This window comes from Rhododendron vialii, chromosome 8a (genome assembly GCF_030253575.1).
Source record: "Rhododendron vialii isolate Sample 1 chromosome 8a, ASM3025357v1".
Lineage (NCBI taxonomy): Eukaryota > Viridiplantae > Streptophyta > Magnoliopsida > Ericales > Ericaceae > Rhododendron > Rhododendron vialii.
Window position 1 is genome coordinate 25,793,464 of NC_080564.1, and position 10,919 is coordinate 25,804,382.

Consider the following 10,919-nt stretch of genomic DNA (forward strand, 5'->3'; position numbering starts at 1 on the left):
ATCAAAATTACAGTCCTGGTTCTTACTGAATTTCTTGTGAACTACTATCGACTCCACATTTGGAAGGTTAGGTGCAAATTAAAGGAGGAAAAGGAAGGGTTTCATTAAGCAAATAGTAACTGCAAATCAACCAAATGTAGCAGACAACCGCGGTGTGTAACAGATTTTTGTGCTGGGATTACGATCCCATTGAGGGGGTGTTCCAACTTCAAAAAAAGAAGGTTTTGGAAAAAGGAAGGTAATTTCAAGCCCAAAAATTATATGTTTATACAAATAATTTTTCTACCAATATGAATCTTGTTTGATAGATTTCATTGAGATCTTTTATACGGTGCAAGAAAAATCAAAAAATTATTTTCATTTTCATTATATTTGAGTTTGAAAATTGAAGAAAAAAAACTTTTTAAAAATGAAGGTTAGTTGGAACACCACCTGAGTCCTATTTTGTTCACATCGTGATAGTTCATTGGTGCATAAAGAATGGTATCTACCAAAAAGGCTGCGACGGAGGGGATTTCCCTTAAATTTGTTTTGAGCCAAGCTTAGAACAAAAGAAATGAGTTTAGGTTAACTTTATCTTGTTTTCATAACGAAATGATTTTAAAAAAATTAGAATAAATTTTATGCATCGACCTGAACACGAATATCGGGCTTTAGTCTCGCAAAACAAAAAATCAGTACCTCACTACATGACTTAAAGTACAACACCATTGACTTCTAAATGGAGTGCATGAAGTACTAATTGTTCCGTACAGGATTATTAAATGAAACTTGAATTTTTTTGCTCTATTTGAAGTTACAAAATATACAAGATAAATTAGTATTTCATTGAGAAAATTTTACAATTAAGAATAGAAATCCAAATTCACCACTATTTATGATCTAAATATATTTGATATCCTTATAAGTAGCTAACTGAGAATTTAAAATTTCCCAAGGAAAACTATATGGGACCTCAACCGAGTAGAGAAAAAAAATTCCTTCTTCTTCTTGTTTTTTTTTAGGTTTCTAGATGGATTTATAAATTTTAGTGACCTTTTCCTTTTCTAGAGAATGGAAAGGGTGAGAAAAAGAAAATTATTTAGGGGGGTGTTTGGCAACTCCATTTTCCCATTTTTGCATTTCCATTCTCTCATTTTGGGTGTTTGGCACCCCATTATGAAAACTCATTCTGGGAGAATGGATTCATGGATTTTCATTTTAGAAGCAAAAATCCAAAATCCGGAGCTTTTCATATTTTTGCCTTTTCCCATTTTCTGGTCAATTACCAAAATACCCACTTCTCCTTCCTTTATTTATCAGTTTTGCCCCCCTCCTCTTATCCACTTGTTTCCTCTCCTGTTCACACCAGACGGCAAATCCACTTATTTCCCATTTTCTTTTCTTTTTTTTGCTTCAGTTCGTATGTACTGGGCGTGGTGTGTGTGTGTGTTTTTGCTTTAGTTGGTACTTTAATTTGTTTGCTAATATTAAGGGTTTATGTTTGTTTTATTGTTCTTTATATTATGAGATATGTGTTTGGCGTTAAATTAAAGTGGTGGAATTTCTTATTTCAAATATTACTTGTAACATGGTCTTATTATTTAAATTCTAAAATACCAAATAAAAAATATCGAATGTCTTCCTTACACCTCACATATGAAAATTAAAAAATGGAAAATATTAAATATTATAAAAAAATATTTTAACACAATAATGACGGCCAAAGGCAAAAAGAAAACAAAATTTGTACACCTTTTAAAACAATAATAAAGGCCAAGGGCAACTTGGTAAAAAATCAATCCATAATTCATTTACATTATTCATCTACCAAACACTATTACTGTTCCAAAATACATTATGCACATATCTTCCAAACACTCTTTCATTCTCCAAAACACATTCTGACCATAATCCAAAAAACTAAAAAGTAAGCTCCCAAACACCCCCTTGGTGCCTCAAGTGAACCGTTACGTGGTGTCTCAGGTTCTTTTTCAATAAACCATGCATTGATGTAAGACCCAAAACTAAGTGTATGAGTTTCACATCAATGTATAATAGAAGAGGGTCCTGGACATCACGTGGTGATATCAAGAGCGTTGAATAATACCTAAGAGAAGGAGCGTGGAAATTTGATTTTCTTCAAAGAGAAGAAAACATATAACTATTCTACACTCAGATTGTTGAATTCATATTGAAATAGACTGGACTTATAGCTTTCTTCGTAGGATTTCGGGTTGGTTTTGTGCAGTGAGCTACGCACCTCCGAGTCGTTAGATCGTGCATTCGACGGCTCAGATTTCATTTTGGCAACCAACGATCGAGAGCTGTTTATTGCCGAGATGAGATTTAAGCTATCGGATGCATGATCCAACGGCTCGGAGGTGCGCAGTACGGTGATGCGCATACCACTGCACAACACCATCTCCCAAATTTTCTTCATAGTAAATGTTGCAATATTTGAAAATACAACACACGGGCCTTCCTATAAGGGCGTTCGCACTGTGTTAAAGTGCAGACATCTCCTTTCCTGATCGAATTTCGATAATCCAAGCCGTTCAATGTGTTCAGAACGTGATTTTTAGAGTATTGAAGGAAATCGGGAAAAAAAATTACTGGAAAGAGCTCCATCCAAGTAGTTTTTTGAACCGTTTAATGAAAACTACTCGAATGAAGCCCTTACCAGTCTTTTTTTTTTTTGTTGATTTTTCTCAAGAACCCTTAAAATCACGTATTGATCACATTGAGCGGCTCAAATCATCGAAATTCGATCGAAAATGAGGAGGTCCGCATTTTGTTGAATGCGAACGCACTTATCGAAAGGGAACCGTACAACAACATATGCAAGATTTGGAGTCCTTTAACTCTACGGCTATATTTTCTTTGAAAAAGAGTAATGATACCTTTAACATAACACTATTAAACAAGCCGGTGATGATCTCACTTTCGAGAGAGTGTGAAGCTGGATAGACCTTCTTTTTTTTTTTTTTTTATGTCAGAAAGCCCCAAAACTTGCTATCTTTATGGAGTAGCAGACAATTACACTTTTCTTTTTCGGTCTTGCTATTGTCAGCCCACTGGGTTAACGATAAACACATTAAAAGACAAAAAAAAACGTATTTCTGTGCATTTTTTATATCCTTTACTACACATTTACACGCTTACTATCGTCAGCCCATTGGGCTGATTTCAGAATTTTCCTTTTCTTTTTCTAAAGAGACGTAAAGGATTAAATGAATAAAAATCATTAATATTCTATCCTCTTCCCCATTTATGTAAACTGGCGGTCGGGGACTCGCAATGAGATATTTTAAATGATAAAAAAAAATAAAAAATTATTTTCATAAATATATTATTTTTAAGTTTAAAAATTATAAACAAGTAATTATTTTTAAAAAACCCTTAGTATTGATTGGTTATTGCACTCCCATCTTCTAATTTGCTTGCATCTTTTTGGGCTTCTTAGAGTTCAAATATCTTCTCATGAGCAAGGGCCACATAAAATAGTGTCATGCCATTAATTTATTCCAATACATAACAGGTTTGTGTCTCCTTTTTTGTAAGCTCCATCACAAAAGTGATTTTCAACATTGTTCTAATCAAAATCCAAGTTTTATATCCAATTTTATTATAAGTGATTAACCTTAGTATGAAATAGTAAAATTACTAAAACTCAACTACTCATCGATCCCTAAAAAAAATACCCACTCCCGCTCCCCAAATATTTTCACTTGCACTTCTACTCAGTAAGTCTATTATTTTTAAGTTTAAAAATTATAAATAAATATTTATTTTTTAACAACCTTTAGGAAGACAACCTTAATTCTACCGACAAGTAAAGATGATGGTCAAACGAACCGGCGTCGTCCTCTGTGAGAACCAATTAGAATTTGTTTATTTATTTTTTGATCTTAACCAATTAGTAAGAAAGCAGTAAAAGTCTATGGATACAGATTTTGTGCATGGGGCCCACTAAGGGTTTGGCACAAATGATTCAAGCCGTTCACTTAATGTAAAATATTTTTTCAAGCGCTCTCGCAAAAATTCAGCTCAATCCGATACTTATAGATGTTCGATCCAATCATCTAACTTTTTCATATCCTGAAATCTAAATGAAAAATTAGATAATTTGATTGAACACCTATAAATACTAAATTGAGCTGAATTTATGAGAGAGCCCTTGAAAAAATATTTTACATTTAATGATCGGCTCGAATCATTTTTGTGAGACTCATAGAGTGCTCCAAAAAAGATCTGTGCACAAAATCTGTACCAATTTGCTATACCCATTACTGGTAAGAAAAGAACAAATACCTCCTCTTCTCAACGCGAGGAACAATAAGTGAAGCGTCAACGATCAGAGCAGAAAGGAGCTCCATCATAAGCCGATGCCCAGTGCCGTCAAATTTCAGGTTCGCTCTTAAGTATATCTCTTCCCTACTACAAATTACTTGTTATTGACATTCACATCCGTGGCATCCATACAATCTCTGTTCTAATTTTTGCCTTGTGTAGCTCTCTTTTCCTACATTAATCAATAACTTCGTACACTCCATGTTTAGGCCATTCAGTAGATTTTTTTGCTACCCATTGACTAATTTTATGATTGATCAAACCAATTTGTCTTTTTGGGACGTGGGTCGATCCTGTTTATTTGAGACTTGGGCTATATAGTTGTATCACTGTGTCATTTCATGGTCCTATTTGCCAAGTTGTAGGGTTTTAGGTCTGTTGGGCATTGCCTATATAAAAGAATGAAAATTGTGCTGGGTCATGCAGATTTTTGGGTAACTAGTTAAAACTTTTGGGATGGTGTTGGTGCTGGCCTTGGGGGATCTTCACATACCCCACAGGGCACCTGATCTGCCTCCTAAGTTCAAGTCAATGCTTGTTCCAGGGAAGATCCAACACATCATTTGTACTGGGAATCTATGTATCAAGGTGAACACTGCTTCTGCTTAATGGGTTTTTTGTCTTTTACTTTTTGTGTAGGTTCAGTTGAATTACTTGTTTTGGTTTGTCTGGTTTTTACTGACCTTTCCTTCTTCGGTTCTTTGTTACTTACTGGGTATCTTTGTAGATGGCCGGGTAATAGCGTCCCTCGTGCATCGCTAATTGCAAGTGGATAGTTGATTTTTAGTCACTAAACCATTTTAAAGTGTTCAAAGTCATTTTATTGTACTACTAGTTTATGCTCTCAATCTCTAAGTCTGGCAACTAACGTTTGTTTTGAAACGCTTGTCCGAATTCAACGACTTAACTTGGTCAGAGCATCCACACCAATGAATGCCATTTTTTCGTTGCCATTCTCATTTTTAGCCAATGAATAGTGTCATTTTGCCAAAAAATGGAAAGGGTGCTACACCTATGCATGCCATTTTGCCTTTGCCATTCTCATTTCACACTCTCTCTCAATCAAAAATGGTAACTTTGCCATATATTTTGCCAAATTTGAAAAAATGTTGAGTTTGAGGGCGTGGGGTGCTATTTGTCGTTTCTTTTGCCATTTTTGAGAAATGGCAACAAATTTTGCCAAATTTAGTAACCAATGTGGTTGCTCTTACCTAGGAAACTCCCAATCCTAGAAATGGCGATATTGATTGTGAGGTCAGTGGCTTTGACCAAAGGCTTCATTGCGGGCTTTTATCAAAAAATAATTGCATTTTTTCTTGGTATATGATCAGTACCGTATCACTCAAATCAATAATTATAAAAAAAAAAAAAAAAAGGTAAGATAAAAAACACTAGAATATATGATGGAGTGAATAAAAATGTTCAAATTCAAGTGAAATACTACCCCCCACGGCCCCACCTATTTTTTTTATCTCGCTCCATTTGGCCGATATCAAGCTAATAATCAGCAATTAGTACTTTCTACATTCCCCTTTACTCCATTTAAAAGTCCCTAAACAAGTATATGAATGAGATGAGGGTGTTGTGGTAAATCTTTTAAAATCGACGCGTTGCTTAAATGTTGTGCATGTTCAATCCTTCCATTCAATGTCTAAGGTAGTAATAGAAAAGTGAGGGCTAGGATAAACATACTTTGATAAACATACCAATCAAAAGAAACGAAAACAAAGAGAAAGAAGGGAAGGTTTTTTTTTTTAAGATATATAGAAGAGAGGTTCATAGAAATGCATGTTCGAGTAAGAAATACTAGACTTGATTATTTAATTTCACAAGAGGCCTCTAACTATGCCATCAAGTGTGAAATCGATTTAACCCATTTACTGTGGCGGAGAGAACTGGGGACAGTACTACAGCACTTACATATTTCTTTTGAAGGTAGCTCTCAGATTCTAATATCCACTGGATTAATGTGGGTTTTTTTTTTTTTTTTTTTGTAGATTTAGTAACATATCTTAACTTGATTATCGGTGACTATGGGATACTTAATAGGCTTGATTGTGGGATATTTATGTCACCTCTAAATGCATATAACTATTGTTGCATATGTATTGTATATTTAAGCATTACTACTATATAGAAAAAGAGAGGAATTTTGATTATTTATGAAAATGGTGGTAGTTGAGTTCTATCTTTCCTGTCCTGATTGGAGTTGAAACTCAAACAAAATCTGGTTGAGTAGCACAGGACATTATGATCCTCCAGTCTTGATGATTCTGACAACTTTGCTTGATTCTATCTCGCGATCGGGAAACAGGTGGTAATTCCGATTTGGTTTAAATCTGATTTTACATTTGGTTTTATTACCTAGGGATGGGATTATGTAAGGACTACCTGTACTGCTTTCTATACTCCTTACCCTGTTATCCAATGGTTTTGATTCTGATAGAATTTTGGAGTGTATAGGATTTCTATCTTGGTTTAGCTAGATTCATATGTCTTTCTGTACTTGAAATCCTCAGATTTCTCGTCTAATGGTCTTTTTGTTCTTTATCTTGGCCTTGCAATAACAAAGGGCAAGATGGCAAAACGAAGGGTTGAAAAAATGGAGAGAGAGAGAGAGAGAGAGAGAGAGAGAGAGAGAGAGAGGACTCTCCTTTTGGGTGGTTGTAAACACAGCATTGCAGTCCTTGTGGGCGCTTATTTTTTTAACTTTGGAAATAAGTGAAGAATTGGTGACGAAACTAACTCGCGTTAGCTTAGTTGACCAAGATTCTTCGTCCTCACTAAGAAAGGAAGGGTTTCAAGTCTTGCCACAGAGAAGATTCCCCTCCCGAGGTTACGACGTCTAATGTTCCAAAAAAAAAAAAAAAATTCCGAAGGATGGGTGATGAAAAGGGCATAGTCTCATTGATGTGTAGAGCACTATCTTTAATGTGGGCGTTTCCCTTATTTATCCTCTCTTTACAATATTTGTTATGCCTAGGTGATCCCTGTCCTTCTTTTCCTTATATTTGGCCATGGATAAGTTGCTGAACTTTCCAGAGTTCTCTGCCCATAAACATTCCATTAATGGCCATATTTCATGCCATGTTGTTACCCATTTGTTTCTTCATGGGAACTGATGGCTTAGTTATGCACTATTTTGAGGTTGCTTTCGCAGAACTGTGGATGGATTTAAAAGGTAGTAAGTGGTTGAGCTCTATTCATTAAACTACTTGAACTCCTCTTTTTAGGATTGAAGTTCCCCATTGACTAGGTTCATGATTGGTTATGGTTGATGTTAGCACTAAGGGGAAAGGTAGACCAAAATCGACTTTAGAGGTGGTAGTTTAGTTCAAAAACACCTAGGTTTCTTGGATATCATGGAACACGATGCCCTCGACAAAACTCAATAGAGACAATAGTGTGAAGCAAAGTCCCACATCAACTGAGTAATATGAAGTATATAAGCGTGAGGGCACCCTCACTTCAAAAGCTAGCTTTTGGGGTTGAAATCTACCCAAGACCGTGTGACATGGCATCAAAGCTAGGTACGAGAGATGGGTAGGGTGCGTGTCTCTGGCTTTCACGCGGCACGTCCTGCCGAGTGAGCACGTTGTTTGCGAGGGAGGGTGTGAAGCCAAGTTCCACATCGCCTGGGTGTCAAATTAATATGAAGTATGTACGCATGAGGGCATTCTCACTTCAATAGCTAGCTTTTGGGGTTGAGTTCTACCCAAGACCATGTAACATGGTATCAACGCTAGGTATCAGAGATGGGTAGGGTGCGTGTCTATGGCCTGCACGCAGCAGGTGCTGCCGAGTGAGCACGCTGCGTGTGAGGGAGGATGTGAAGCGAAGCCCTACATCGCCTGGGCACCAAAGTAATAATATGAAGTATATAAGCGTGAGGGCACTCTCACTTCAGTAGCTAGCTTTTGGGGTTGAGTTCTACCCAAGACCGTGTAACAAATAGATTTATGCAGCCGACCCCTATTGATTGGACTTAAGGCTCGGTTTGGTTTGGCTAGTCTTGTCAGAGCAATCATTACATGATTTATGAATTCTGCTGATGGATACAATATATCCACGAACTAGGTAGTGGTTCTTTCCTTTGCTTGTGCAATCTGTCACATCCTCAATAAGATATTCATTCTTTTGGGCCTAATCAAAAAATAATTAAGTAATCGTTTAGGATCCGTTTATTTTCTTCGTAGAAGTGTTTTGTTTGTTTGTCGACAGCCTCAACTTACATCCTTGAAGTTATTTCAGTTGTATTCTAGGTCCCCTGTATTCCTCCCTTTCATGGAATATTTGATATGAAAGCATAATTTTCTTGAAGGTATCGAATATAAAAACTGGGGATTTCTCCCTATTCGAACTAGACAAAATCTAGTAAAATAAGTTTGCCTAAAGACTTTGTCTGAGCTTATATGTTAGTCAAGATGTGCTATGTAACATCTCCCTGATGTAGTTCTTCTGAACTGAAGTACCTCCCATACTTTATCTGTTTCAAGCATCCCCTGTTGAGCCTTCAACAGTCTGATCGTATTCCTATTTCAAATATCCTAAACATGACATTATTTAATCAGTTAACTTTTGTGGGCATATATAAAACTGGATGAGTTTTCTTAATAGCTTATCGGACATAGTGAAGCTGTACTCTTTCATGTAGGTTCGATGCACCGTCGATTTATAGTGGTTGCATTTTTAATGCTAATCCATTTTTATTTTGCGGAACCTGGAATTCCGGAAAGCTGATTATTCAACTGATTCTCTCTTGCAGGAGGTTCATGACTACTTGAAGACTATTTGTCCTGATCTGCATATTACTCAAGGCGAGTATGACGAGGAGACACGTTACCCAGAGACCAAAACGCTTACAATTGGTCAATTCAAGCTTGGAGTATGCCATGGTCATCAGGTTTGATTCTCGTCTCTTTCTCTTATCTTGAATTAAAGATAACAAATAAGAACTTTAGGTTCTTTTGAGCGGCTGATGTTCTAGTGGGTTTTCACTGTAGTCTTCGTCATTCTATACACAGGCTTTTGGCCGCCTCTAGCGAACGTCTTAACTTACTATTTCGATACTTAGGTTAGGTGTCACATCACTCAACGGCAACAAAGGCCAAATCTTGAATGATACAGTGTTACTAACTGATGTTCCTTTTATCTTCTCCACAATCTCTGTCGTGTCTCCAAAATGAACCATACCCTTGTTCTTATCCATGATTCGTTCATCATTGTTCAGTTTAAATGGCCAGCAGCCAACGTTCCAAACTGCAAAAAGAGTTCTAGCTTTCAATTAGTATTCATTGTCTTCTATTCTTATCAGTTTATAGCAGGCAGTATTTGTAGAACTTTCATTTTGCGTGTGGTAGAATTTCTATGATCGAAATTTGGAAACTGATTGTATTATGTATATTGTGTACTATTCATAGTTTCATACTTACACATATGAAGAGATGTTTTAGGTAGGTCATATTGTTTAGTCATCCCATGCCATGCCTGTGTCCACTTGGTAGGAAATCACATAGGTGTTAGGAGGTCCAAGTGTGGGTTTATCGTAATCAATTGCGCAACAAATATGTTTTCCTTGGGTTGGTTTTACATTTCTGTTTGATGTCATATGTATCTGCTCCAGAGATTAACTTCTCTCTTTCCTATTTACCGGCTGAAGGTTATCCCATGGGGGGACTTGGACTCACTGGCAATGCTTCAGAGGCAGTTGGATGTTGACATTCTCGTAACTGGTCACACCCATCAGTTCACGGCTTACAAACATGAAGCGGGTGTTGTGATAAATCCAGGGTCAGCAACTGGTGCTTACAGCAGTGTTACTTGTGACGTCAACCCTAGCTTTGTGCTCATGGACATTGATGCAACACGGGTAGTGGTCTATGTTTATGAACTCGTCGATGGAGAAGTGAAGGTCGACAAGATTGACTTCAAGAAGACAACAGCAATGACTGCACATTGACCGCAAAGATCTTTGTTTTGATTGTTTGGACTTTTTCTGTGGCTCCTTTTAGGAGATTGATCAGTTTGTGAGGCATTTGTGTACCGCGAGTATTCTGGGACTGTGTTTTCGTGTAATATTTTCTTTTTTCTGGTGATGTAAATCTTTAGTTATGGGCCCAGGAGGTAATTTTGAAAGGGAAACGTTTTTGAAGGGGAAAATGATGAGGCCGATAAATGGTTCTCTCTCGCTCGCTCTGGGGGTTTGCTTGTATATGGGGTTACAAACGAACCGAACTGTTCACGAGCAGCTCGAGGCTCGGCTTGGCTTAGTGTGTTTTGTAAACGAGCAGAGCTCGAGTTAGTCGTAGCTCAACTCGTTTATAAAGGCTCATTTGTTACTGGAATTGAGTTTGAGTTCTCAAATACCAATCAAGCTTGAATATTTGGGCTCGATTAAAGTTCCAGTTCACTGAATTTCCAACGAGCCAAGAGTAAACAACCCTGAAACATGGCTCCGCTTGGCTTTGTTTGCACCCAAAAGTTGTTCGTGAGGTAGTTTTCTACTAGCGTGCTATAGGAACCAACGAATGGCAATGAAAAGGAAAGTTAAAACACCAATTTTGGATTCGAGGAAGGAGGTACTCTAT

General features: G+C 37.0%; 1 protein-coding gene across 5 annotated transcripts; it reads left to right on the forward strand.

The window, feature by feature from the left end:
- The first annotated feature begins 4,268 nt into the window (after nt 1–4,268).
- On the forward strand, nt 4,269–10,491 carry LOC131297936 (vacuolar protein sorting-associated protein 29-like). 5 transcript variants are annotated; one of them, XM_058323150.1, is made up of 5 exons: nt 4,302–4,391; nt 4,698–4,710; nt 4,741–4,920; nt 9,098–9,235; nt 9,992–10,491. In XM_058323150.1, the coding sequence occupies exons 3-5, from the start codon at nt 4,789–4,791 to the stop codon at nt 10,289–10,291; spliced, it is 570 nt and encodes a 189-aa protein (XP_058179133.1). In that variant the 5' UTR covers nt 4,302–4,391; nt 4,698–4,710; nt 4,741–4,788; the 3' UTR covers nt 10,292–10,491. The 5 variants fall into 5 exon arrangements, with proteins under 5 accessions (XP_058179134.1, XP_058179137.1, XP_058179135.1 ...); XM_058323151.1 differs by lacking the exon at nt 4,698–4,710 and having other exon boundaries at nt 4,269–4,391; nt 4,759–4,920; XM_058323152.1 differs by lacking the exon at nt 4,698–4,710 and having other exon boundaries at nt 4,299–4,403; nt 4,759–4,920.
- Nucleotides 10,492–10,919: the final 428 nt, after the last annotated feature.

Coding starts and splice junctions, on each gene's coding strand:
- LOC131297936 (XM_058323151.1), top strand. CDS start 4,789: ATGGTGTTGGTGCTGGCCTTGGGGGATCTTCACATACCCCACAGGGCA. Junction 4,921..9,097: donor CTGGGAATCTATGTATCAAG/GTGAACACTGCT, acceptor TCTCTCTTGCAG/GAGGTTCATGACTACTTGAA. Junction 9,236..9,991: donor GAGTATGCCATGGTCATCAG/GTTTGATTCTCG, acceptor TACCGGCTGAAG/GTTATCCCATGGGGGGACTT.